General features: G+C 38.0%; 1 protein-coding gene across 28 annotated transcripts in view; it reads right to left on the minus strand.

Annotated features, from left to right (window-relative positions):
- Nucleotides 1–27579, minus strand: part of CAMK2D (calcium/calmodulin dependent protein kinase II delta) — a 303590-nt gene that overhangs the window by 130919 nt on the left and 145092 nt on the right. For all 28 annotated transcript variants that reach the window (XM_070452353.1, XM_070452351.1, XM_070452366.1 and 25 more), the window contains exon 4: nucleotides 15226–15280. In XM_070452353.1, coding sequence (XP_070308454.1) covers nucleotides 15226–15280 — 55 coding nt within the window. The remainder of the gene's footprint in view (nucleotides 1–15225; nucleotides 15281–27579) is intronic.

The following is a 27579-nucleotide window of genomic DNA, read 5'->3' on the forward strand; positions in this document are numbered from 1 at the left end:
CATTAGGCTCTAAGCTACTAGTGGGCAGGGACTCTATCTTATTCATGGTTTTACCTCTAGTATTTAGCAAAGTGCTTGGCATATAATTAGCACCCAATCAGTATTCTAGTCATTGGATGAATGTATGATAATAGCAAATCTATTTACAGAAAATGTCTAATGTACCAAAGCCTGGGGGGGAACTAACAACAAGCCAACAGCACACCTGCCACGTCTGGGTGTCTCAAGTAGAAGTGAAAAGTAAGCAGGGATCAAGTGGGACCTGGGCTTCCTGCCTACAAAGTCCAGGCTGGGAGACGGACTGGATGAGGGCATGGCAGAAAATATCATCGCATCCTAAAGAAGCTGACTGCTAAACTTAGTCCAACATCTTTTAAATTGTAACTTTTCCATACTCTCTTATGTAGCAGAATGTCACTGACAGTCCAGAGATGCTGTCTCTAAAATGACAATTAATACCCAAGATAGCAATTCCGGCTTTGTCCAAGGAGCTGAAGGGCATTTATGAAGAAGGAAACACTTTAATAAGCATCCAAGATTTTTGTTTAATTAACTTGAGAAAACTGTGCTTTCAAAATCTGGTTGAACATAAAAGGCAGTAAATCTCTTTAATGACTTTGAGCAACAATTTCCAATGAAGTGTGATTAAGAATAATTTTCAGTTGTTTATTCTATCAATAAATAATAAATCTTGGCAGCTTATAGCATATGAGAAACACACAGCTCAGACCTCTAAAATTCTTCAAACATGTCTAAAAAATTTAATTTCTAGCCTTGATTTCTGACCTCCAGCTGATAAATGACTATGCCTTGCTTGTCATTTTAATTCCAAACAATTCAGGAGTTTTTAATTAATTTTATAATATTCAAGATTTTTTTAAAAAAGTGTAGGGTTTTCTGGTTTCTGGTCTGGCATGTAAGGAACTCAAAAGTTGCACTTTGTTCTGAAAACAAGTAAAAAGTTAAAAAAAAACTAAAAAATTAACAAGGTTCCATAGACCTGTCATATACGGTCATAAGGCAGACTGCTGCCCCCAAAACTGAAGAAACTGACAGGCAAATACAGAAAATCACAACTTACTGTAACAGAATCCTCTGCCGGAACCAGCATCATAGTAGGAAAATCTGAACTATTGTGGACAAAATGCTGAAGGCTCAGGGTGGACAAGCCTGGAAGATAAAACACCAGGGGCATCTGGTCATGGGAGGCCCCAGGTTATTGAAAGTTTGACATCCAGGAGTTCTATCAGGTCGTCACAGTGAATATTGGAGAAAAAAAAATCTTCCTGTGCTTCCAGCAGAGAGATGGAAAAAGGAACAATTTTGAAATATGGCAGAGCATTCTATTCTTTTTAATAAGAACTGCCTTAATTTTCTTCAGCTCCAAAATCACTGCAGATGGTGACTGCAGTCATGAAATTAAAAGATGCTTACTCCTTGGAAGAAAACCTATGACCAACCTTGACAGCATATTAAAAAGCAGAGACATTACCTTGCCTACACAGGTCCATTTAGTCAAAATTATGGTTTTTCCAGTAGTCATGTATGGATGTGAGAGTTGGACTGCTAATGAAGGCTGATGCTGAAGAATTGATGCTTTTGAACTGTGGTGTTGGAGAAGAATCCCTTGGACTGCAAGGAGATCAAACTAGTCAATCTTAAAGGAAATCAGTCCTGAATTTTCATTGGAAGGACTGATGCTGAAGTTGAAGCTCTAATACTTTGGCCACCTGATGTGAAGAACTGACTCATTGGAAAAGACCCTGATGCTGGGAAAGATTGAAGGCAGGAGGAAAAGGGGACAAGAAGATGAAATGATTGGATAGCATCACCGACCTGATGGACATGAGTCTGAGCAAGCTCTGGGAGCAGTGAGAATATTTATATCAATATTAGAGTAGACTTCAAGGCAAGGAAAATTATCAGAGAAAAAGAGGGGCATCACTTAACAACAAAGGGGCCAACATTCCAAGAATATGTAATAACTCTTAATGTGCATATGCCTAACAATACATCAAAATATGTAAGACAGACACTCACATGAGAATTACTGCTCCTGCTTTCTTTTGCTTCGCATTTGCATGGAATATCTTTTTCCATCCCGTAACTTTGCAAGGCGATCCAACCAGTCAATCCTAAAGAAAATCAGTCCTGAATATTCACTGGAAGTACTGGTGTGGAAGCTGAAACTCCAATACTGTGGGCACCTGATGCGAAGAGCTGACTCATTTGAAAAGACCCTGATGCTGGGAAAGATTGAGGGTGGAAGGCGAAGGGAATGACAGAGGATGAGATGGTTGGATGGCATCACCGACTCAATGGATATGAGTTTGGGTAAACTCCAGGAGCTGGTGATGGACAGGGGGGGCCTGGTGTGCTGCAGTTCATGGGACAGCAAAGAGTCGGACACGACTGAGTGACTGAACTGACTGAGATGAACTTTTAGTATGTATGTGTCCTTAAGTTTGAAGTGCGTCACTTGTAGGCAGAATATACACAGGTCTTGTCTCTGTACCCATTTAGCCAGTCTGTGTCTTTTGGCTGAGGCTTTTAATCCATTTACATTTAAGGTAGTTATTGATATATACGTTTCTACTGCCATTTTCTTTTTTTTTTTTTTTTCATTTATTTTTATTAGTTGGAGGCTAATTACTTTACATATTGTAGTGGTTTTAGTTGAACTTTGACATGAATCAGCCATGGATTTACATGTGTTCCCCATCCTGATCCCCCCTCCCACCTCCCTCTCCATCCCATCCCTCTGGGTCTTCCCAGTGCACCAGCCCTGAGCACTTGTCTCATGCATCCAACCTGGGATGGTGATCTGTTTCAATGCTATTCTCTCAGAACATCCCACCCTCACCTCCTCCCACAGAGTCTGAAAGTCTGTTCTGTACATCTGTGTCTCTTTTTCTGTTTCTCATACAGCGTTATCATTACCATCTTTTTAAATTCCATATATATGCGTCAGTATACTGTATTGGTCTTTATCTTTCTGGCTTACTTCACTCTGTATAATGGGCTCCAGTTTCATCCATCTCATTAGAACTGATTCAAATGAATTCTTTTTAACGGCTGAGTAATATTCCACTGTGTGTATGTACCACAGCTTTCTGATCCACTCATCTGCTGATGGGCATCTAGGTTGCTTCCATGTCCTGGCTATGATAAACAGTGCTGCGATGAACATTGGGGTGCACATGTCTCTTTCAGATCTGGTTTCCTCAGTGTGTATGCCCAGAAGTGGTATTGCTGGGTCATATGGCAGTTCTATTTCCAGTTTTTTAAGGAATCTCCACACTGTTCTCCATAGCGGCTGTAGTAGTTTGCATTCCCTTTTCTCCACACCCTCTCCAGCATTTATTGCTTGTAGACTTTTGGATAGCAGCCATCCTGACTGGCGTGTAATGGTACCTCATTGTGGTTTTGATTTGCATTTCTCTGATAATGAGTGATGTTGAGCATCTTTTCTTGTGTTTGTTAGCCATCTGTATGTCTTCTTTGGAGAAATGTCTGTTTAGTTCTTTGGCCCATTTTTGGATTGGGTCCTTTATTTTTTTGAAATTGAGCTGCAGGAGTTGCTTGTATATTTTTGAGATTAATCCTTTGTCTGTTGCTTCATTTGCTATTATTTTCTCCCATTATGAGGGCTGTCTTTTCACCGTGCTTATAGTTTCCTTTGTTGTGCAAAAACTTTTAAGTTTAATTAGGTCCCATTTGTTTATTTTTGCTTTTATTTCCAATATTCTGGGAGGTGGGTCTAGAGGATCCTGCTGTGATTTATGTCAGAGAGTGTTTTGCCTAGGTTCTCCTCTAGGAGTTTTATAGTTTCTGGTCTTACATTTAGATCTTTAATCCATTTTGAGTTTATTTTTGTGATGGTGCTAGAAAGTGTTCTAGTTTCATTCTTTTACAAGTGGTTGACCAGTTTTCCCAGCATCACTTGTTAAAGAGGTTGTCTTTTTTCCACTGTTACTGCCATTTTCTTAATCATTTAGGATTTGTTTTTGTGGGTCTTTTCTTCTCTTGTTTTTTCCTGGTAGAGAAGTTCTTTTAGCTTTTGTTCTAAGGCTGCTTTGGTGGTGCTGAATTCTCTTAGCTTTTGACAAACCCTGATAGAACTGTTAAGAAAAAACTAGTGAATCCATTACTGCAGTCGGAGATTTTAACACCCGTCTATCAGAAATGGACTGACCCAGCAGACAGAAAATCATTAAACATAGCTGAACTCAAGAGCACCATAAATCAACTGGATATAATTGAGATGTATAGACTGCTTCATCTAACAACAGTATAATACACATTCTTTTCCAGTCCATATGGAACATTCACCAAGACAGATGACATCCTGGGTCATAAAACACGCTTTAACAAGTTTAGAAGGTTGGTAATCACACAAGGTCTGTTCTCAGAGTACATGGAATCAAACTAGAAACCAGTAACAGAAAGAAAGCTGAAAGATCCAAATACTAGGAGATTAAACAACACATAAGTCAAAGAAGAAATCACAAAAGAGGGTTTAAAATATTTTGAATTAAATGCAAATGAAAAATGGAACTTATCAAAATTTGTGGGATGAACTATATATAGGGAAATTTATAGCACTGAATGTAACTTTAGAAAGGAAGACATAAAATTAATACTCTAAGCTTCCACTAGGAAATAAGAAAAAGAAGAGCAAATTAAATCCAAAGTAAGATGAAGTAATAATAAAAATTGGAGCAGAAATCAATAAAATTGAAAGTAAGAATTCAACAGAGGAAATCAACAATAGCAAAGAAGCTAGTTCTTTGAAAAGATCAATGCAACAGATAAGTTTACAGCCAGACTATGATAAAAAGAGAGAAGACATAAATTGTTAATATGAGAAATGAAGGAGGAGATACTACTATAGATATGACAGATATTAAAAGAATAATAAAGGAATATTATGAATAACTCTATGCCCACATATTCAATAACCCAGATGAAATGGATCAATTCTTTGAAAGACACAATTGGCCAAAAGTGCACAAGAAGAAATAGACAATAGACAATTTGAATAGTCCTATCTAATAAGGAAATTGAATCAATAATTAATAACCTTCCAAATCAGAAAGCAGATGGATTCACTGGTAAGTTATACCAAACATTTAAAGGAAGAAAGGAAACCACTTCTTTACAATTTGTTTCAGAAAACAGAAGCAGAGTGAACACATTGCAACACATTCTATATGGCTACCATTACTCTAAATATCAAAATCAGATAAAACTTCTACAAGGAGGAAAAATTTAGACCACTATCCCTCATGAACACAGATATAAAGATCCTCAACAAAATATTAACAAACTGAATACAACAATGAATAAAAAGGATTATTCACCACAAGCAAAAGAAATTCATTTCAAATATGCAAGGCTGGTTTAACATTCGAAAATCAATGTTATCCATCAATCACATCAACGGGCAAAAACAGCAAAATCACATAATCATATCAGTTGATACAGAAAAAGCATCTGACAAAATTCAGCATTCATTCATGAGTGTAATTATTAGTAAACTAGCAACAGTTCCCCAACTTCATAAAGAACATTTTAAAAATACCACAAGCTAACATCATATTTAACAGTGAGAAACATGAAGTTATCCCACTAAGATCAGGAACAAGGCAAAGATGTCCTCCTTCATCATCCCTTTCCAACATCAGAGTAGAAGTCCTTGCTAATGTAATCAGATAAGAAAAGGAAATAAACGGTATACAAACTGGGAAGGAAGAAATAAAATGGTCTTTATTTAAAGATGACATGATTGTCTATGGAGAAAAATCATAAAGAACTGACAACAAAATTCCTGAACTAATAAGCAATTATCACAAACAGCGGGATACAAAGTTAACATGCAAACATCTGTAGCTTTCCTATGTGCCAGAAATGACCAAGTGAAATTTGTATTAAAAACACTTTACCATTTACATCATACTCGCTAAAAGTGAAATACTTAGGTATAAGTCTAACATAATATGTAAAAGCTTTTTATGAGGAAACTACAAAACTCTGACGAAAGGAAAAAATAACTAAATAAATGAAGAGATATTCCTTGTAGAAGAGTAGGAGGTCAAGATGACAGTTTTTCCCAACTTAATCAACATAATCCCAATTAAATCCAGTAAGTCCTTTTGTGGATATCAAAAATCTGATTTTAAAGTTTATGTGGAGAGCCAAAAGACCAAGCATTAGCAATGTAATATTTAAAGAGAAGAACAAAGATGAAGGACTCACACCACTGACTTGAAGGTTTACAATAAATCTACAGTTATCAAGAAAGTGTGGTATTAATGAAAGAATAAGCACAGATTATACAGAAAATAAAGCCCAGAAATAAACATATATAAATGTAGTCTCTCATCTTTGACAAAAGAGCAAAGGCAATACATTAGAGAAAAGAGACTCTTGAACAAATGATGCTGGAACAGACACATATTTTCAAACAAGAAGAAGAAAGAAAAACCTAAATCTAGACCTTACACCCTTCACAAAAATTACCTCAAAATAGGTCACAGACCTAAATGTAAAACTGTAACTATATAAATAAAACTATAAAAATCCTGGAAGATAACATAGAATATCTGGCTAACCCTGGACATGGGGATGGATTTTAGATACAACATCAAAAGCATGATCCAAGAGAGAAACAATTGATAAGGAGAACTTGATAAAAATTTTTAAAATTCTGCTCTGCAGAAGACACTGTCAAGAAATGAGAAGACAAGTTATAGACTGGGAAAAATATTTACAAAAACATCTGATGAAGGACTGTTAACCAACTACACCAAGAATTCTTAAAACTTAACAATAAGAAAACGAACAATCTGATTTAAAAATTGGCAAAAGATCTGAAGGATACCTCACCAAAGAAGATATGCAGATGGAAAATAAGCATATGAAAAGATGTTCCACATCACATATCACTAGGCATTTGCAAATTAAAACAAGATAACTACTACACATCCTTTAGTGTGGCCAAAGTCCAAAACACTGACAACATTAAGTTCTGGCAGGATATGGAGCAACAGGAACTCTTCCTTCATTGCTGATGGGAATGCAAAATGCTGCTGCTGCTGCTAAGTCACTTAAGCCAGTCCGACCCTGTGTGACCCCATAGACAGCAGCCCACCAGGCTCCTCCATCCACGGGATTCTCTAAGCAAGAATACTGGAGTGGGTTGCCATTTCCTTCTCCAATGCATGCATGCATGCTAAGTCACTTCAGTCGTGTCCGACTGTACAACCCCATAGATGGCAGCCCACCAGGCTCCTGTCCACGGGATTCTCTAAGCAAGAATACTGGAGTGGGTTGCCATTTCCTTCTCTGATCAAAATGATACAGCCACTTTAAAAGACAGCTTGGCAGTTTTGTATACAAGTAAACATACTCTTACCATATAACCCAGTAACTGTTTTCCTTGGTATTTACACAAAGGAGCTGAAAACTTAAATCCCCACAAAAACTTGCATGTGGACGTTTACAGCAACCTTATTCGTAACTGCCAAAACTCAGAAACAACCAAGCCGTCCTTCAGCTGGAAGCTGGATAAACAAACTGCGGCTCATCCAGGGAATTATTGCTCAGTGCTAAAAAGATATGAGCTATCGAGACATGAAAAAACATGGACGAAACATAGATATATACAGCTAAGTGGAAGAAGCCCATCTGAAAAGGTTACATGCTATATGACTCCAAGTATGACATTCCAGACAAGAGAACTATGGAGATAATATAACAATTAGTTGTTTCCAGTCAGAGAAGGGTGACATGAACAGTTGGAGCACAGAGGATTTTTTTTTTCCATTTATTTTTATTAGTTGGAGGCTAATTACTTTAAATCATTGCAGTGGTTTTTGTCATACATTGAAATGAATTAGCCATGGATTTACATGTATTCCCCATCCCGGTCCCCCCTCCCACCTCCCTCTCCACCCGATCCCTCTGGGTCTTCCCAGTGCACCAGGTCCGAGCACTTGTCTCATGCACCCAACCTGGGCTGGTGATCTGTTTCACCCTAGATAGTATACATGTTTCGATGCTGTTCTCTTGAAACATCCCACCCTCGCCTTCTCCCAGAGTCCACAAGTCTGTTCTATACATCTGAGTCTCTTTTTCTGTTTTGCATATAGGGTTATCGTTGCCATCTTTCTAAATTCCATATATATGTGTTAGTATACTGTAATGGTCTTTATCTTTCTGGCTTACTTCGCTCTGTATAATGGGCTCCAGTTTCATCCATCTCATTAGAACTGATTCAAATGAATTCTTTTTAATGGCTGAGTAATATTCCATGGTGTATATGTACCACAGCTTCCTCATCCATTTGTCTGCTGATGGGCATCTAGGTTGCTTCCATGTCCTGGCTATTATAAACAGTGCTGTGATGAACATTGGGGTGCATGTGTCTCTTTCAGATCTGGTTTCCTCAGTGTGTATGCCCAGAAGTGGGATTGCTGGGTCATATGGCAGTTCTATTTCCAGTTTTTTAAGAAATCTCCACACTGTTTTCCATAGTGGCTGTACTAATTTGCATTCCCACCAACAGTGTAAGAGGGTTCCCTTTTCTCCACACCCTCTCCAGCATTTATTGCTTGTAGACTTTTGGATAGCAGCCATCCTGACTGGCATATAATGGTACCTCATTGTGGTTTTGATTTGCATTTCTCTGATAATGAATGATATTGAGCATCTTTTCATGTGTTTTTAGCACAGAGGATTTTTAAGACAATGAAATTATTCTGCATTAAACTACCAAAAAAACCCAGTCAGTGTACAATACCAAGAGTAACCCCCAATGAAAACTATGGACTTTGGGTAATAATGATGGGTGACTCTAGGGCCCTCAACTGCAACAAATACACTGCTGTGTGTGGGAAGTCAACAGTGTAACGCATGTTTGGAGAGAGGGGTATTTGGGAATTCTCAGAAACTTCTGCTCATCTTTGCTTTGAGCCCAAAACTCCTCTAAAAAGACACCTTGTTAAAAGTGTAATAGTTAAAAAATTGTTTAAAAGTTTCCAAAAGTCCTAAATTGCATGATGTTTTCTCCTACTTTATAAAGACAAATATGGGAATTGATACAGCCTAAAGAAAATCCAGATTTACATTAAAGAATGAAAATTAACTAAAGTGAACAAATGAAACAGAGATTAGTCCTTTGGAATTTAAGATAATTATCCCTGACAATAATTCTAAAGAAGCATCAGATGATATTCATTTGAAGAGCCTCCTTCTTCCTGTACATTGTCAACTAAAAAGTACTCATGAAACAAGGTTGTATCTTATCCCACACAAACTCAAAGTGTCTGTTAACATAAAAGAATTATGACGTGTGGTTAAAGGATTAAATTTGCCACCTTGGAGCAGCACCATAATACACGAGAAAAGTTGAGTGTTAGTTTAGCTTTTTATTCAGAAAATAATCAAAAGGATGTGAGTGTCTCTACCCTTTTCTATTGAAAGTACAGGATGTCAGTCATTTAAAATGTTTTTGTTTTTTCCTAAAAAATACACAGGCGTGACCCCTGAGACACTGCAGGCTCTGTTTCAGACCACCACACTAATGCAAACATTACAGTAAAGCAAGTCACATGAGTTTTTTGGTTTCCTAGTGCAAATAAAAGTTAGGTTTATATTATCCTATAGTCTTTTAAGTGCCCAAAAGCACTATGTCTTAAAAGAAAGTACATACCTTAATTAAAAAATACTTGATTGCTTAAAAATGCTAATCTGAGCCTTCAGCAAGACATAATTCTTTTGCTGGTAGAGGGTTTTGAAACATTGTGAGAATTATCAAAATGTGGCACAGATATATAAAGTAAACAAATGTTGTTTGGAAAAAATGGGACTGATAAACTTGCTGGATGCAGGGTTACATAAATCTTTAATTTGTAAAAAATGAATTTTCTGTGAGGCACAATAAAGCAAAGTTTAACAAAGCAGGGTATGCTTGGAACAGAATCATTACCATTTTATCAATTCTCCAAGAAATAAAACACTGAAATTATTTAGCATAACCTTGTGAAACCTGTATTTTCCCATCACTGAACTTCTACAGTTTTAGAATTATAGCTTTCTGCTGGAATGGACATTAAATTTCATTTTAATAATAGCCAATATATTTTAATTTAAACACAATTCTGTTTTTGAAAACAAATAAGAAATGCAATAATTTACAGCATCCAGAGTTTCTCTGTCATTAAAATACCCTCCATTTTAAGTCGACTGTTTCTTGCATATAAACTGCCAACTAAAAGCAGAATTCCATAGACTCAACTTTGTTCTAAAAAATATTTTCAGATAGATTTTACAGTCATCTCTCAAGATCTGTGGGAATCCCCAGCAGATACCAAAATCTGAGGATGCTCAAGTCTCTTATATGAAATGGTATCTTACTTTTTCTTGTGTTAGTTGCTCAGTCATGTCCGACTCTGCAACCCCATGGACTGTAGCCTGCCAGGCTCCTCTGTCCGTGCATTTCCCAGATAAGAATACTGGAGTGGGTTGCCATGCCCTTCTTCACGGGATCTTCCCAACACAGGGATCAAACCCAGGTGTTCTGAACTGCAGGCAGATTCTTCACTGTCTGAACCACCAGGGAAGTCCCTCATAAAATGGTATAGTATGATCTTATACTATATGCATGTGCTCATTCGCATCTGATGCTTTGCGGCCCCACGGACTGTAGCCTGCCAGGCTCCTCTGTCTGTGGAATTTTCCAGGCAAGAACACTGGAGTGGGGTGCCACTTCCTTCTCCAGGGGGTCTTCCCGACCCAGAGATCGAGCCTGTGTCTCCTGTGTATCCGCGTCTCTTATATCTCCTGTATTGGCAGGGGGATTCTGTACCACTAGCACCACCTGGGAAGCGCCACACTATACATATATTCTCCATAATACTTTAAACCATCTCTTGATTCACTTATAATACTTAAAAAATGCAAATAGTTATAGTTGCCAGCCGTAATAAATTCAAGTTTTGTTTTTTTGATCTAAGATTGGTTGAATCTGTGGATGTCGAACCTGAGGATATGGAGGGCCCACAGTAGCTTTTTACTTTATTCTTACCAACACCTTACATATTCAGGGACTTACTATCTACCTGGATGTTAGTAGACCAGGGTTCATCACTTTCACTCTCTTTTCTTCAAGCTGTGTACGCAGGAAAATATCATGGCACAAGGCATCCTATGCTATAATTATTGATTTATTTTCTTTCCCTTGAGAGGACTTTAACCTAGAGACTTGCTCTCAAGTACTGTTTTACAACAGAAAATAGTCTTCCATAGTCTGCTTTCCATTTTGATCTGAGTGTGAAATTATTTTGCTATTACTATTTGTTATCTACAGTGTTCTAGAGATGTAAATTAAAGGAAATATGCTTAGTAGGTTATTTAAGGCAGATAAAATTTTCTGTGAATAAAAACAAAAGGTATTCAGAAAAAAAAATTAAACCAGCCCTCCACCTTCCAAAAGAAGTAATAATTACTGAAAAATATATGCCTTGTGAAATACTGGGGAGTATTATCAGCATAATAGAATTTTACCAAATTACCATAAAAATGACCAAGTGACTAGAAGCACACACCAGATGTTTTAACAGACACTATGAAACTCGTGATATTTGTGTGTGTGTTGTAAATTCTGCTGATCTGTTGGTTACATAACCAAAATATTCTAGTATGTGATAAAATGCTAGTTATGTTTTTCTGAAGGCAAAAAGTGGTCATTCACCTTCCCTTCAATCAGCTTATCTTTAGTGACTGGTGCAGAGTGACTACACACCAAGTGTTTGTTCAGCTCCCCACTATAAGGAGTGTATTCTGAAAATTTTTAGCACTATAATTTGAAATTTGTAAAAATGAAAAATATACATTTTCCTAACAACCATAAAACACGCAACTTGACCAGGACTTCGGACGAGTACGTAGATGATAAAATGGGGCAGGAGGAGGAGGCACAGCAGATTCTCTCAAGAGTATTTCTTTTTGAATTTATCTAAATGGGACATTTATTTTAAAATGCTCAAAAACACTGCTTTCTTCCTCTCTAAAGCATCAGACAAAGTATCTTGCTCTTAGTAGGCATCTATCGCATATTTAATAAGCAGAATTTCTTATCTGGGGACAAAAACACAAACACTTTAAAACAGAGGGGAAAAAAGTACTTCACATACCAAGATGTGTGTTTGCTAGGGAAAAAAATTGTTCTTTTTAAAGATGCAGTGATACCATTTTTCTCCAATAGTTAAGACTCATAAGAAACTTTCTAATATTTAAAAATGGCATCAGGAGTTCCATTAATTCTACCAGAAATCTCAAATGGATGCAAAAAGCATTCTGGCCTCAAAGAATAGAAAGAACTTCAGAAACGTCTAACACATTTTTCATCTGGTCCATGGCCTCATTCTATTTGAGAAAAATGAAGCTTAGAGAAAAGAATGCAAAATGTTTAGCCCCAGGTAGCTCTGAGACTGAAACTTAAATCTTTCCATTCTGGGTCAGCAGGCTTTCCAGTAAGTCTTAGTTTAATAATTCTCTTACAATATTTATTTAAGAGTGTGATGTTTCTATACTTCATTGTGTATATTTACCCACCAAACACACAATACAGATCTTTTCTGACATGCAGTTCCTAAAATATATACGTCATATTCAAATGACTGCCCTTGTCAAAGCCTTCTTAGCCATTAGTCCTAGAAAGGACTGGATCTGCTCTATTTCCTAAGGCCACTGGCTCTGCCTTCAGGCCCCTCCTGTGAGGACTACAGTTCTAGCTCCATTACTTCACTGTCTTACCTTCCCTCAGATTTCAGATAAACCCACACCTCTTGCCTCCCGGAGTTGCTGAGGTGTGCCTAAAAACCATGCTAGGGGCAGACCTTGAGGAACATGATTCTAAAAAAATCAAGCAGTTCAGTATTTGCTGTGAAGATATCTTCACTTTCATGGAGGTCTTTCCCACTGATTCCTGAGTCTATTTGCAAAACTGACTATTAATACTTTGTAGTTGGAAACAATGGACAGATAAGTGAATAAAAAAGGTAAATTAATAATAGCAAAAAGAAACTAAGAATGCATGGCCCTTTCTGTTTTGCTTTTTAGAAAAGGAAAAGTATTCCATTAGAAGAAGCCTCAACACACCTATAAAAATAGAACTTCCCACTAGATTCTGAATAGCTGACATTCCACAGGAAGTATGCACAGTACCACACTGCCAAAACCATCATCAAAAGGACAAACACAGAGAACATTCCATCTTTAGGAATTTAAGTACTTATTTTATCTTGGAACTGATTGGCAAAGGAACTTCCAGTTTTTCCGTAAGTATTTCATTGATATCTTTAAGATCATACTTTTCTTAACTATGTTTTAAATGTGCATTTTATTTTTCTAAAGTCACTTACTTTTCTTCTCCCTAGACTACCACCACAATTAAATAAAGGATTATTTATTTATATCTGTTATAATCTCTTTTTACTCACTGAACATCTAACTTTTAACCATTATTTTCCAATTGTCTTTAAAGCTTGATGCTATTTACTAGACTGTGTTTAATTAGGTTATTAATCTTAGTTACTGGAAAAGCATTTTGATGAAAACTGTTGATAACTCTCCTCTTAAACTTTAAACATGAAGAATAATTGCAACACATTTCATAGTAACAGCAGACATGTCTGGTTTCCTATCCAATAAGCAAGCCTCCCCTTCCCGCTATGGACTGAAATTATGGCTGGTCAATGCCAACTGCTGTTATTCTATCCCCTTTACTATCAGTTGGTTCAGGTATGTGCATCAGAAGCAATTCTAACCAATAATGCACTATCAGATATCTTCTGAGGGACTGCTGGGAAAGGTTTTCCCTGTAAATAAAAATACACCAATGGGATTAATATTCCCTCTTTTTTCCCGCCTTTGGAAGTCACTGTGAGAGCTGAAATGAGGCACCAAACGTGAGAACTAAGAGGTATCTGAGAGTGAGGATAAACCCACATACTACAAAGAACAGACTGAAAGGTGGAATGAACCTGATTTCTTAAAGACATCACTGGAAGGCTGAATTAACCAAACCTAGTATTAACCTGTCATTAGACACATTTCAGGTAAAACAGTATTTTTTTTCTTTCTATTCCCCAAATATCATAATAAATGCTTGAGAGTAGTCCATTGTATGAATGCACTGTAATCAAGAAAACTGATTCTCCATTATTGGATCCTTAAGTTGGTTTTCTTCCCCCTCCTCCCAGCTTCCTATAAAGAACAATGCAATAAACATCTTTCAAGCATAAAATTTATCTGAATTTAGAGTAACAGTTTCCATGGACATTGTCCCAAGAACCAAAATTACTAAGTTATACAATATGGATATTTTTTATATGAAGTATCAATCTGATTTTCAGAAAGTGTATTCTTATTTAACCCAGAGAAGTATTGTGTATGGCCTGTCTCACTATATCCCATTTAGCTAGGAGAGATGCTATGGACTGCTCCCCAAGAGCATGGTTTTCCCTTCATTCTTATTGATAGAGCCTTGGTCTCTAAATCTTAGTCTAAGTAAATCTCGGTGTTTCCATTCTTGCCAGTGACTGGTGAGGGGCAGGCATGTGACCCAGTCCTGGCCAATGAGGTGAAAAATGGAAGTTTTACTAGATGAATTGTTTATTCTTAAAAAAAAAAAAAGTACAATATCTTCCAGTATAGATTACCATGTCTGCATGCAGTAAGTTGAACCACGCCAGTCTGAGAACAAAGACAGTGAGCTGGGGTAAAAGATGGGAGTTTGATGATATTGTTGAACCCCTGAAGTAACCCACCTCAAGGGTTCTTGAGTCTTCTTTTTATGTAAGATAATTAGTTACAAATACTTTCAAAAATTCAATGGAAAATTATGTTTATGTACACTGAGGTGCATCACTGTACACTCAGTTTACATTGTACATTGTAAACTGAGAACTACTTATGAGATCACAATGAACAATCCCAAAGGAAACACTCATAACTATTTCCCTCAGGAGGGATTAACTTCAATTTTAAATAAATGATGCTGAGTATTCACCTTTTTTTCAAAAGAATTACATTTGAAAGTATTACCAGGTCATTAATTTGGACTCCTACTTGGAGAAAAAATGATCTTTAAATCAAAATCTTCAAATACATAGCAAAAACAAACAAACAAACACCAAACACAAAGGATGCTGTACTTACAAATCAAACACCAAGTAATGGAAGCCCTCTTCTGATATGCTGTCATGAAGTCGCACTGTAACAGAAGAAAAAAGGAAAAAGAGAAAAGAGTTTGTGTTATATGTATGCCAACAATCAACTTTAAGCCAGGCATTGAATACGCATCTGTCTCGTAAATTAAAATGTGAGCAACACTATTTTAGCCTCTGATGAGTCAGAATCCTTTATTAGCAGGGCTTGGGTTCACAGAGATCCTAGGTTTAAGTTCTGATTCTGATAATTATTAACTGTGTGATCTTAAGCAAATTAATTAACTTGCAAAGATAATAATACCTATACTATACAAAAAGGTTGAGAAAATTAAATAAAGGTAAAATAATCTGCATATTGCCATGTAAAAACTAAACGTTAATAACTGCTCTGTCTCTGGATGTCCAAAGTTAACAGGCTCTGGGCCCGTCTGCCTCTGAGAGTCTCTCCCTTGCGTTCCCTTTGCTATCATCCTAGTCAGGTCTTCAGGAGACGAATAAGTGGTCTCCTTGCCTCTGCTCACCCTTTTTTTCTGGAGAATTTCTATATAGCCCTCCCCAGCTGACCTGTCCAAACAGTTTTTTTTTATTATGCTACTTCTAAAGTCAAGTCACCAAAATCCATTTAACAAGTCATCAGTCAAAAATGTAAAGCTAGATGGGGGAGAATGGATGCATGTATATGTATAGCTGAGTCCCTTCACTGTTCCCCCTGAAACTACCCCAACATTGTTGATTGGCTACACTCTGATACAAAAGGGAAAGTTTAAAGTTTTAAAAAAAGGTACAGCTAGAACTTCTAATAAGATAATCTACTAGTTCCTCAAATTAATACTTTAAATTTTTCAGAGAGCTAAACATTCAGAGAGAAACCAAAGTTTCCGTCTTTTGAATTTAAATGTACTCATTGTTTACTGCAAGATAAGTTTTACACACATGTAAAACTCACGTACTGTTCTTCCTTCTATCTATTTCACATAAGCCCCCTGACTCCCCCAACTCACCCCCATAGATGGTAAATTCTTCCTATTTATACAATCACTTAGGGTAGCTTGGCTTTCACTGGGAGCAACGGAGGCCAGGAAAAGCAACCAACTCATATGCTTTTCAAAAGTCACCACAAAAGGATCATGACATCTATTAATACCGTGACTTGTCCTTAGTATGATCCTGATGCAGTGATGACCACCATAAGGAAAATGTGGTTACAGTAGGACACAGGTTGTCACATAAGCTACAATAATCCACAAAGGGAGTTTGTAGTACTCATGAAATTCCCAAGCCCATAGGCTTAGTAGAATGTCCATTCTTTACAATCCAATTTCATCCCCTTAAGATACCATCCTTGGCCCACTATTAAAATCTATTCTGAATCCCTCTCCAGAAATTTCTCCGAAGTAGGGAAAGAGAGGTTTTTATTCACCCATAATTGTGGGCTATCATTTGTAAAATATGTATTTTCTATTCTCACGAACATGAGAAGGGGGCCCATATTCCAGGCACCTGGGAGCGTGGCCACTTTCGCTCAGCTCATCGCCTCTCTTGTTTCCTGAGCACACGGAATGCAAACATGCTGAAGCATCCCTCTTACCTTTCTCTCAGTATCACCTTTGAATTTAAGGATGCAGCCTATTTTATTTTTATTAACAAACTCGAGTATCTGCCCTTTCTTTAGTATGCAGAATTTCTTTCTCATCAACACTTCCAAACAGGAACCATATTTTAAAAGTCTTTGCATCCCGCACAGACTTGGCAAATAGTAGATGGTCTTTCATAAAATTGGTTTTGAGCAGTTACTATGCCATGTGCTAGGCATTCTTCCCTCTTTTTGGATAAACATTTTCATCAAAGCTCAGTATACTGTAAATGTCTAAAACAAAATCATCAAAGCTCACTATACCTATATATGTTTGAAACAAAATGACTAATGTGCAATTCTCTTGTAACTTTAATTGTGTGACAAGTATTCTTCAATTTGGCAATATCAGAGATCACTTGCTTCATTCATAAATTGAGTGACAAAGATAAGGAGATGAAGATTGCTGTGTGCTTACACCTCAGTCATCTGTTTTTCATTTGCCTGCTACCTTTATTTAAATTTATTCTGCCAAAGAAAATCAAAAGTCTGGCTCAGTGATGAGTCTTCTGCTCATAGTCATTCAGCACAGTGAGGAAAACCACATCATGGTGATAACTCACTGATTTTCTTATATGACATAGTTGCATAGATACCTCATTGAGTGGCTATAACACAATCTGTGGGGCTTTTTCTATTTAATTGTTTTAAAACTTTTTTATTTTGTATTGGGGTATGCCCAGTTAACAATGTTGTGAGAGTTTCAGGTAAACGGCAAAGGGAGTCAGCCACACACACACATGTATCCATTCTCCCCCAAATTGCCTCCCATCCAGGCTGCCATATAATGCTGAGCAGAGTTCCATGTGTACGTTCAAATAATGGTACGGCTACAGAGGTAGAAATTTCAGGTACAAGTGGAGAAGCAGTACTAATTTCTAGTTATATCTGGAATAAAATTTCTTAGATTACCACTACTTTATTAATACCTGGATATAATTATCATTTGGAAGTGAATCACTTTTTGAACAAGTCAAGAGTTGCTCAAGCCAGATAATCAAACTTACATTATGTGGGGTCAAAACCAGTTTCACCAAAGCATATTGTCCGGAAGCACATGATAATGGTTAAAAATAAACCATGTAGTGAAGTTCAATCCTTTTGCATCACATAATTCTAAAATAATCTGTACTATTTCTAACCAGCCATTTGACCAGGTGAAATTAACTGTGAATGAATTTTGCTGTTGATACAGCAGGAAAAAAAACCCCAAAACTAGCAGTATCTTTACATGGAATAAATGCACATTTTCTTTATTCCTTGCTTTATTCCTTCTTTATGATTTTCCTCCCTTCCTTCCACTGCCTTTTAAAAATAAAGAACTAAAAACACATAACTAAATGAAATTAAAATTTTCATTTATTAACCAAACTATGTCATACAGTTTTCACATGGATATGCCATATGTGTACAACTGCTTTGAGGAAGGGTTTTTTTCCTTTCAAAACTTGTAGCTCTTCAACTAATAGTCTCCTGTTACTGATTATCTGTTTGAGAGCCTGGAGATGGTGTTTTGCACAGTCACAGACTTCTTCTCTTTCTCTCAAGTCTTCTCTGTCGGTCAAAAGTATCCATTCTTTCATCCTTTTTTCCTGTTTAACAGTTTCTCGAGGGTTGAAGATTGTATTTACTTTTACAGAAGCTTACATAAATAACCCAATTCCCTTTCACACCAGAGGAATCATGGGATGTTCTGTTCACACAGCTGGCAACCCAGACTGACTGCAGAGCCAGGCTTGAGAGCAGCTCAGCCGCCGCAGGAGGAAGCAGGCTGCCCCTGGCGCTTGCTATGACCGCTCTGTGCTGGCGCCATGAGCAGCACACGGGTGCACACAAGTAACCTAATTACGGCCAGCCCTAAGATGCCTTAGAAAGACATTTTAAAGAAGCTAATGAGAAAAGCATTTGAGAAGAAAGGTTATAATCATTCTTTCCGCAGTCTTTCTTTCCTTGACAGAGAGAGAGCGTGTGTGCGCGTTTAGTCCAAGCAAGAATACTGGAGTGGGTTGTCATTTCCTTCTCCAGGGGATCCTCCTGAATTGAACATGCATCTCCCGCACTGGCAGGTGGATCCTTTACCACTGAGCCACCTGGGGAGCCCTTTGTGAAGTGTGCTTGAAGGTAAAAGCAAGTGTAATAGTTATCCATGATAAACATTTACATTCTAAGGCGTTAAGTAGGAGATCCATAAGGGTGGAAAAGGTGCTTCTGAGGCTAAAGTGTTTCCAAATTTAGCTGACCCAAAGCCTATTACTTTTCCTCTCTCTTGAATGATATTATAAATCCCTAAAACTAAACATAGTAGGGCAATACTGCCGACGTTATCATAATACTAAAAGAGTCATTCATACAGAACAGATTGCATTGCATCCTCATAGTCACTGTTTGTTAGTTCTGAGCAACAGTCCTGGTTATAAATGTGGGGAATTTTGCATTTTTAGTTTTCTCTGTTGCAAGGATTGAGGTTGTAGATTTGTCTCACATACTGGGGTGCAAAAATGACAACTTGTAAGTCACATACTTTTTATAGTCTCATTGGCAGTTAATTACATGTATTTCATGACTAGAGCAAGCATTAGCTAAGTTCGGCCATGCAAGGCACCAAGACTTCTCAAAAAAGTGAAAGTTCCAAGTCAAAGTTGCTCAGTCGTGTCCGACTCTGTGACTCTGTCCGACTGTATAGTCCATGGAAAGCTAGAGTGGGTAGCCTTTCCATTCTCCAGGGGATCTTCCCAACCCAGGGATCAAACCCAGGTCTCTCACATTGCAGGAGGATTCTAAACCAACTGAGCTATCAGGGAAGCCCCTCTCAAAAAAAGGGACACCAATATTTAGTTCATTTGTTAATTTAAAAACATATTTATTAGTCTCAGACATTATAACAGTCAAAGGCACTACTCTAGAGAGAAATTTCAGCTCAACCATTACTCCTGGCTCTTGTGGCAAAGCTGGTCATTTCTAGAGAGCCAACTTCACAAATACAAAACAAAGAAGTACCAAAAACCAAGTGCAAAATAAAAGCAGTATTTCTAGAAAACTGAAGGCAAATCTGCATAAATTATTTGTTTTTCTTAATCTCTATTTCTCATAACATGAGTAATACATTTAATAAAACACCATTTTTTAATTTTATAATTAAATTTTACTTTTAGACAATTTGCTATGTAAATTATGTTAGCTTTCGTTCCTACATACCAAAGGTAACGTTTTGCAAAACTACAGTACAATATCACAACCAGGATGTTGACAGGGATCTAGTCAAGAAACACAAACAACAGCTGCATCACTAGGAGGATCACTCCTGTTGCTCTCTTCAGTCCCTCCTAATCCCAGCCAATCACTAATCTCTTAACGGGAATTTGTACTGTTGAATCGTTTCAGGAATGAAGTAAAAGTGAAATAATGTATGTAACTTTCTGGGACTGTCATTTTCATTTAGCGTAATTCTCTGGTTGTTGTCCCCTGGTTTGATTCCTGTTTCTGGGAGATCCGCTGGAGAAGGGATAGGCTCCCCACTCCAGTACTCTTGGGCTTCCCTTCTGGCTCAGCTGGTAAAGAATCTGCCTGCAATGCAGGAGACCTGGGTCCGATCCCTGGGTTGGGAAGATCCCCTGGAGAAGGGAAAGGCTACCCACTCCAGTATTCTGGCCTAGAGAATTCCATGGACTGAGTCACAAAGAGTTGGACACGACTGAGCCACATTCACTTTCTGGTTGTTAGGTCCATCCATAGCTCATCCCTTTTTCCTGCTCCTCATATGGATGAACCCTGGCTAGTCAACCATAGATTTTTTCCCTCTTAAGTTTTTGTTTTTTTGTGAATAACTGTTGTGAAAATATGCATATATGTTTTGTGTGACCCTAAGTTTTCAGTTCTGTGGGATAAATGCCCAGGATTATCATTTTAATTGTTGATTTATATGACAGTTGCATGTTTGATTTCTGAAGAAACTACCAAACTGTTTCCCAGAGTTGCTGAACCCTTTTACATTCCCACCAACAATGTATGAGTGATCCAGTTACTCTGCATCTTCCCCAGCATTTGTGAAAACATCATTATTTTAAAAATCGCCCCAGGATAAAAATATTAATTTAGGTTGTATGGATTTGAAAAATACATGCACTCTATTTCTTTGAAATATGAATCTATGCATAGTTTATTTTAAATTAAGTAAAAAAGGAAAGCAGATAAAGATATACAGATATTTCTTTTGTTATTATTGTTGTCAAAGTCAATAGTCATATGCCATTCATAAACTGATTTTTCTTCACTTGTCTTAACAAGAAACTTTAAAAATTTGAATATAAAACATTTGGAGATTTGATTTAGCTGTCAAAGGCAAACAAACTGATCAGACGCAAACTACAGTTTATTCTAATTTTAAATACTGGACACATAAATTTCTAAAGTTGCATAGATTTCTGTATTTTGACAATATTCTGAGCAATATGTCTAATTAATAAATGCAAAATAAGCCACTATTCAGTACTCAAAATTAAAATAACTTTAAAACCAGAAATTAAAAAAAAAAATTTTTTTTTGGCTGCTTACTGTGTAACATGTGGGATCTTAGTTCCCTGTCTAGGGATCAAACCAGTACCTGCTACGTTAGGAGCACAGAGTCTTAACCACTGAACTGCCAGGGAAATCTCTCAAAATTTATTTAATAAAATTTCAAAATTTTTCCTGAAGTGACAAGAAAATCTTTGTAAACTTAGTACTAATTAACATTTAGGGCTTTGTTGGTGGTTCAGTGGAAAAGAATCTGCCTGTCAATGCAGGAGATGTGGGTTTGATCCTTGAGTCAGGAAGATCCCCTGGAGGAGGAAATGGCAACCCACTCCAGTATTCTAGCCTGGAAAACCCCATGGACAGAGGAGCCTGGTGGGCGACAGTCCACGGGGTCACAAAGAGCCAGACACAGCAGCGACCGAACACATGCACGCACATGATCCTCTAAGAGGATCCCATGAGGTCCTTTCCAACGCTAAGTTCTATATTTCAGCATGATTATAGCTAATAAACAATATGGGAAATAAGCAATACATTTATTACCAATACAAGGTTGAATACAATCACCTACATTTAAGGCTTTTCCTTCTCCAACATTCAACACATTTAAATTTAAAACATATTCCAATCTGAAGGAATTGCGAGTAGCACTGACACATATACACTACCCCGTGTGAAACAGATGGCTAGCGGGAAGCAGCTGCATGGCAGAGGGAGCTCAGCTCAGTGCTCTGTGATGACCTGCAGCGGTGGGCAGGGGCGCAGCGGGAAGAGGTTCAAGAGGCAGAGCGCACACACACACACACACACACACACACACACACACACACACGTATACACACACGCGTATATATACACACACGCACACACACATGTATACGCATGTATGTATGCACACGTGTACACACGTATATGTACACATGTATACACATGCGTATATATACACACATGTATACACACGTATACACACATGTATACGCATGTATGTATGCACATGTGTACACACGTATATGTACACATGTATACACACATGTATATACACAGAATGTATACACACACATATACACACGTGTATATATACATGCATGCACACATATACACATGTATACACAGTATATACACACGTGTATATATACACGCATACACACATACACATGTATACACACATATATACACATACGTATATACACACGTATATATATACATGTATATACACGTGTACACACACATGTATATACACATGTATACACATGTGCACACACACATATACACATTTATGTATACACACACATATATATACACACACATACATGTATATATACACACTTATAGCTGACTCACATCGCTGCACAGCAGAAACCAGTGCAACCATGTAAAGCAATTATCCTCCAATGAAACATTTTAAAAAAATTAAAAATACTACATTTTATTTTGGATCTATTTTTAATAAATAACCAGAGAGAAAAACTTAAAACATTTATTGCAACCAATTAAAAATAAGTCCTTTTCAAAAATGTACTGGGCAGAAGCACTGCTTTTCTGATAATATCCCTTGGAGAACAGAATAAATGGAAAACTTACTATTATAGATCATCCTCCCTTTGCAAGATATTATTATCTTAATACCTGCAACTGACTTTTCCCTAGACATTCACCAGCCCAAATGCTCTCATCTTTCAAACCCCTGCTGAAAATTCATTTCTTGAATAAAGTATTTTTCCAAATTTTATTCACTCCATAAGCAGGAAATGGTCTGTCTAGTCAAGGTCTAGTCAAAGTTATGGTTTTTCCAGTAGTCATGTATGGATGTGAGAGTTGGACTATAAAGAAAGCTGAGCACCGAAGAATTGATGCTTTTGAACTGTGGTATTGGAGAGAGTCCTTGAGAGTGCCTTGGACTGCAAGGAGATCCATCCAGTCCATCCTAAAAGAGATCAGTCCTGGGTGTTCACTGGAAGGACTGATGTTGAAGTGGAAACTCCAATACTTTGGCCACCTGATGCGAAGAACTGAGTCATTTGAAAAGACGCTGATGCTGGGAAAGACTGAAGACAGGAAGAGAAGGGGATGAGAGAGGATGAGATGGATGGCATCACCAACTCAATGGACATGGGTTTGGATGGACTCCAGGAGTTGGTGATGGACAGGGAGGCCTGGTGTGCTGCAGTTCATGGGGTCTCAAAGAGTCTGACATGACTGAGTGACTGAACTGAACTGAAGCAGGAAATACATGAGTTTAAAATTCTACTAAAATTAAAGTGCAATGTAAAACTGTATCCATATTATGTTATCTCAATATTTTTCTATAACTACTTTTATGCTGAAAGTACTGAAAGATATCAGCCTATCTCCTCTGGATAATATACACAAAACACATAAAAAAGAACATTCTCTAATTTTAGGTTCAAAAGCAAGGGAAAATGTGAAAATTATTTATGAATTTTCTCAGGAGTTAGGTATCACAGTAATAATAAGGGATATTCACATATATCGCCACAGGCACTGGTATACTGTCAGTGCCAGTAAGCACCAGGTGAAAGCATGGAAGTGTTTAGTTGCTCAGTCGTGTCTGCCTCTTTGTGACCCCATGGAATGTAGCCCGCTAGACTCCTCCCTCTGTCTATGGAATTCTCTAGGCAAGAATACTGGAGTGGGTTGACATGTCATTCTCCAAAGCACCAGGTACCTACTAATATATTGTTGGTTAAGCACTCGATGGAACAGCTAGTTCACCTAGGTCAATAACCTTTTCTTTAAAGAACTGCCCATTTATCATGCAATTAAGGAAGTTATAACAAGTGTCAGACATCTCAAACATCTGGTGCATTTGCTTACCTCATACATATTTCATATCAAACAAGCTCAAGGAACTTATGCATGATCTTCTCCCTAAGTCCTGCTCTACTCACTGTCTTCCATATCTTCCCAGTTACTCAGGATAAAAATCCTCAGTGTATTTCTAACTCATTTCTCTGAGGCCCAAAATGCAATCTGAAAGCAAATCCTTCAAAACATACGTGGGAATAAAAAAGAAAAAAGCTAGGTTTCAGTCCTGTCCCCTCACTGTCCTCAGCACAGCAGCCAGAAGAAACCTCAGTTCAGTTCATTGGCTCAGTCGTGACCAACTCTTTGCGACCCTATGGACTGCAGCACGCCAGCCCTCCCTGTCCATGACCAGCTCCCAGAGTTTACTCAAACTCATGTCCATTGAGTCGGTGATGCCATCCAACCATCTCATTCTCTGTCATCCCCTTCTCTTCCTGCCCTCTATCTTTCCCAGCATCAGGGTCTTTTCTAATGACTCAGTTCTTCACATCAGGTGCCCAAAGTATTGGAGTTTCAGCTTCACCATCAGTCCTTCCAATGGACACTCAGGACTGATTTCCTTTAGGATGACTGGTTCGATCTCCTTGCTGTCCAAGGACTCTCAAGAGTCTTCTTCAACACCATAGTTCAAAAGCATCCATTCCTCGGTGCTCAGCTTTCTTCAGAGTCCAACTCTCACATCCATACATGACTACTGGAAAAACCACAGCTTTCATTAGACAGACCTTTGTTGGGAAAGTAATGTCTCTGCTTTTTAACATGCTGTCCAGGTTGGTCATAACTTTTTCCAAGGAGCAAGCGTCTTTTAATTTCATGGCTGTGGTCACCATCTGCAGTGATTTTGGAGCTCCAAAAAATAAAGTCACTGTTTCCACTGTTTTCCCATCTATTTGCCATGAATTGACAGGACCAGATGCCATGATCTTAGTTTTCTGAATGTTAAGTTTAAAGCCAGCTTTTTCACTCTCCTCTTTCACTTTCATCAAGAGGCTCTGTAGTTCTTCTTTGCTTTCTGTCATAAGAGTGGTGTCCTCTGCATATCTGAGGTTATTGATGTTTCTCCAGCCAACATTGATTCCAGCTTGTGCTTCATCCAGCCAGCATTTTGCATGATGTTCTCTGCATATAAGTTAAATAAGCAGGGTGACAATATAAAGCCTTGATGTACTCCCTTCCCGATTTGGAACCAGTCTGTTGTTCCATGTTCCAGTTCTAACTGTTGCTTCTTGACCTGCATACAGATTTTTCAGGAGGCAGATCAGGTGGTCTGGTATTCCCATCTCTTTAAGAATTTCCCACAGTTTGTTGTGATCTACACAGTTAAAGACTTTGGCATAGTCAATAAAGCAGAACTACATGTTTTTCTGGAACTCTCTTGCTTTTTCAATGATCCAACGGATGCTGGCAATTTGATTTCTGGTTCCTCTGCCTTTTCTAAATCCAGCTTGAACATCTGGAAGTTCACGGTTCATGGACTTTCAAAGCCTGGCTTGGAGAATTTTGAGCATTACTTTACCAGCATGTGAGATGAGTGCAATTGTGCAGTAGTTTGAGCACTCTTTGGTATTGCCAAAAATTTCTTTGGGAGTGGAATGAAAACTGACCTTTTCCAGTCCTGTGGCCACTGCTGAGATTTCCAGATTTGCTGGCATATTGACTGTAGCACTTTCACAGCATCATCTTTCAGGATTTGAAATAGCTCAACTGGAATTCCATCACCTCCACTAGCTTTGCTTGTAGTGATGCTTCCTAAGGCCCACTTGACTTCACATTCCAGGATGTCTGGCTCTAGGTGAGTGATCACACCACTGTGATTATCTGGGTTGTGAAGATCTTTTTTGTACAGTTCTTCTGTGTATTCTTGCACCTCTTCTTAATATCTTCTGCTTCTTTTAGGTCCATACCATTTCTGTCCTTTATTGTACCCATCTTTGCATGAAATGTTCCTTTGGTATCTCTAATTTTCTTGAAGAGATCTCTAGTCTTTCCCATTCTATTGTTTTCCTATTTCTTTGCACTGATCACTGAGGAAGGCTTTCTGATCTCTCCTTGCTGTTCTTTGGAACTCTGCATTCAGATGGGTATATCTTTCCTTTTTTCCTTTGCCTTTCACTTCTCTTCTCACAGCTATTTGTAAGGCCACCTCAGATAACCATTTTGCATTTTTGCATTTCTTTTTCTTGGGGATGGTCTTGATCCCTGACTCCTGTACAATGTCACAAACCTCCGTTCATAGTTTTTCAGGCACTCTATTAGATCTAATCCGTTGAATCTATTTGTCACTTCCACTGTATAATCGTAGGGGATTTGATTTAGGTCATACCTGAATGATCTAGTGCTTTCCCCTACTTTCTTCAGTTTAAGTCTGATTTTGGCAATAAGGAGTTCATGATCTGAGCCACAGTCAGCTCCAGGTCTTGTTTTTGCTGACTGTATAGAGCTTCTCCATCTTTGGCTGCAAAGAATATAATTAATCTGATTTCAGTGTTGACCATCTGGTGATGTCCATGTGCAGAGTCTTCTCTTGTGTTATTGGAAGAGGGTGTTTGCTATGACCAGTGCGTTCTCTTGGCAAAACTCTATTAGCCTTTGCCCTGCTTCATTCTGTACTCCAAGGTTAAATCTGCCTGTTACTCCAGGTGTTTCTTGCCTTCCTACTTTTGCATTCCAGTCCCCTATAATGAAAAGGACATCTTTTTTGGGTGTTAGTTCTAGAAGGTCTTGTAGGTCTTCATCAAACCATTCAACTTAAGCTTGTTCAGCATTACTGGTTGGGGCACAGACTTGGATTACTGTGATATTGAATGGTTTGCCTTGGACATGAACAGAGATCATTCTGTTCTTTTTGAGACTGCATTCAAGTACTGCATTTTGGACTCTTGTTGACTGTGATGGCTTTTCCATTTCTTCTAAGGGATTCTTGCCCACAGTAGTAGATATAATGGTCATCTGAGTTACATTCACCCATTCCAGTCCATTTTAGTTCACTGATTCCTAAAATGTCGATGTTCACATTCTTGCCATCTCCTATTTGTCCACTTCCAATTTGCCTTGATTCACAGACCTAATACTCATGCAATATTGCTCTTTACTGCGTCAGACTTTACTTCCATCACAAGTCACTTCCAGAACAGGGTGTTGGTTCTGCTTTGGCTCCGTCTCTTCATTCTTTCCGGAGTTATTTCTCCACTGATCTCCAGTAGCGTATTGGGCATCAACCTGGGGAGTTCCTCTTTCAGTGTCCTGTCTTTTTGCCTTTTCGTACTATTCATGGGGTTCTCAAGGCAAGAATAATGAAGTGGTTTGCCATTCCCTTCTCCAGTGGACCATGTTTTGTCAGAACTCTCCACCATGACCCGTCTGTCTTGGGTG

The sequence above is a fragment of the Odocoileus virginianus genome, chromosome 21 (genome assembly GCF_023699985.2).
Source record: "Odocoileus virginianus isolate 20LAN1187 ecotype Illinois chromosome 21, Ovbor_1.2, whole genome shotgun sequence".
In the NCBI taxonomy this organism is placed as follows: Eukaryota; Metazoa; Chordata; class Mammalia; order Artiodactyla; family Cervidae; genus Odocoileus; species Odocoileus virginianus.